This window comes from Poecilia formosa, unplaced genomic scaffold, assembly GCF_000485575.1.
Source record: "Poecilia formosa unplaced genomic scaffold, Poecilia_formosa-5.1.2 Scaffold164, whole genome shotgun sequence".
NCBI lineage: Eukaryota > Metazoa > Chordata > Actinopteri > Cyprinodontiformes > Poeciliidae > Poecilia > Poecilia formosa.
Window position 1 is genome coordinate 1,086,242 of NW_006800103.1, and position 2,122 is coordinate 1,088,363.

General features: G+C 38.4%; 1 protein-coding gene across 1 annotated transcript in view; it reads left to right on the top strand.

Moving 5' to 3' along the window:
* The window catches only part of LOC103146662 (CD276 antigen-like), a 10,399-nt gene that overhangs the window by 2,877 nt on the left and 5,400 nt on the right, over positions 1–2,122 (top strand). The window contains exon 2 of the mRNA XM_016677764.1: positions 66–329. Coding sequence (XP_016533250.1) covers positions 66–329 — 264 coding nt within the window. The remainder of the gene's footprint in view (positions 1–65; positions 330–2,122) is intronic.

Below are 2,122 nucleotides of genomic sequence, written 5' to 3' on the forward strand. Positions count from 1 at the left end.
TTTACTTTGTGGTTGTAGAATATTTCTTCTGCTAACAGTTCTTCATTTTCTCATATTGTTTACAGCTCCAGTCTCGTCAGTCAGAATCCATCAGGATGGAAACAGGATCACCTGCAGCTCAGAGGGGATCTACCCTGAGCCTGAACTCACCTGGTCCACTGAGCCTCCATCCAACACGACTCTGCAGAGCAGAACCACAGTCCATCAGACTGAGGAGAAGCTTTATGACATCAGCAGCTCTCTGACGGTTCCAGACGGTCCAGATCGGATCTACAGCTGCAGTATCAGAACCAAGAGGATCTGGTGGGGAGCAACTTTAACTAGAGCAGGTCAGCAGATGTACAAAAAGTTCTGATTTCATTTAATTAACTGATACTTCTGTTTCATTCTGTTGATCAAATTTAGAGTGATTTTATTTTAATGCCATTCTTCTAACTCCCATTTAACCCATCAAGATTAAAATATGAGAGGAAGCCTCGTTTAAAAGTCACTTGTAATATACAAGTAAAATTAAAGTATTTTTCCTAACATTACAACCAATGGTATACAGCAGGGGTCCCCAAACTACGGCCCGCGGGCCAGATCCTGCCCGCCTCCATATTTGGTCCAGCCCCCTGAACAATACCAGAGAGCATTAAGATTTTTTCTCATATATTGTATTTTCCGGTTTATGTGTGGATTTTTCTTCAACCACCAGGGGGCTCTTTAGCAGGAAGTGTGTCCTGTAATAACCAACAAAAGTTCATTTAACTCTGCAGAGTACTGAATAAAGTAATATGCTCGCCGATTTGTATGGAGAGCCATTTCAGCCAAAATTAAATAAATAAATAAATAAATGGGTGAAATAAATTTAAAAAATGAAGAAAATGAGTGAAATAAATAAAAAAAAGTTAAATAATTTAGCTTTTCATTAAACCAATTATTTTATTTTTCATATTATCAATTTTTCAATTTCCCATTTTTATTTATCTATTTTTGATTTACCCATTTTTCATTTATCTATTTTTCATTTAACCATTTTTTAATTTAGCTTTTTCATTAACCCAATTATTCATTTATTTATTTTTTCATATTATCAATTCCTCAATTTCTCTTTTTCATTTCTCTATTTTTATTTATCCCTTTATCCATTTACCTTTCACTATCCTATCTACCTATCTGTTTCCTTTCACTTGGTTACTTCTGTAGCTAATTCTTCCATTAGTCAGTTGGGCATCTGCAGGAAACAGATCTGTGGGAANTCCTTTCACTTGGTTACTTCTGTAGCTAATTCTTCCATTAGTCAGTTGGGCATCTGCAGGAAACAGATCTGTGGGAAATGGCTCGTCATTTCAGCTCACCATCATCTAGTGCTATGGACCTTTATGCCACCATGCTTAAACGTTTGCAAGATACAATAAGATTACAAACACAGATTAATGTTAAATGAAAATATTAACAAAACCTACATATTTGTGCTGCAGTGGGTGGGATATACAAATTAACACCCAGTGAAAAAGTATTTGTGTGTCGGGTCACCAGCTGTGGCCATGACAAACTCCAAGGCTTGGATCTCATCACTACAGATAAATGATCAAAAAACCAGCAGGAGCAAACAGAAAGCTGCTCAGTCATAAGTGTCATTGTTGAAATGTCAAGAAAATGTTTCTGTTATTGTTGGGAAGATTATAAAGTATTTTTACAATCTACTTTTCAGCAAAATGTAAACAAACTAGTTTCTTTTTCTCCAATGACTCGTTTTACATTAGCGATTGTGGCCATCTGAGTTCTAATAAGTGGACAATTATTGAAAACAGCAGCAACCACCTAGTTAAACTAGCAGTAAAAATGTAGTGGGCAAATGTAAATGCAGCAAAAGTCTTTGGAAGAGATGGAAACAGAGTCTTTGCTAAAAAAGGGGGAACCGTCCTCTCGGCCTGCGACAGACTGGCGACCTGTCCAGGGTGACCCCGCCTTGACCCCGCCTTTGAACTGGAACGTTAGCTGGAGAGGCACCAGCACCTCCTGACCCCACTAGGGACAAGGGTGTTAGAGGATGGATGGATGGATGGATGGATGGATGGATGGATGGATGGATGGATGGATGGATGGATGGATGGATGGATGGATCCATCCATCCATC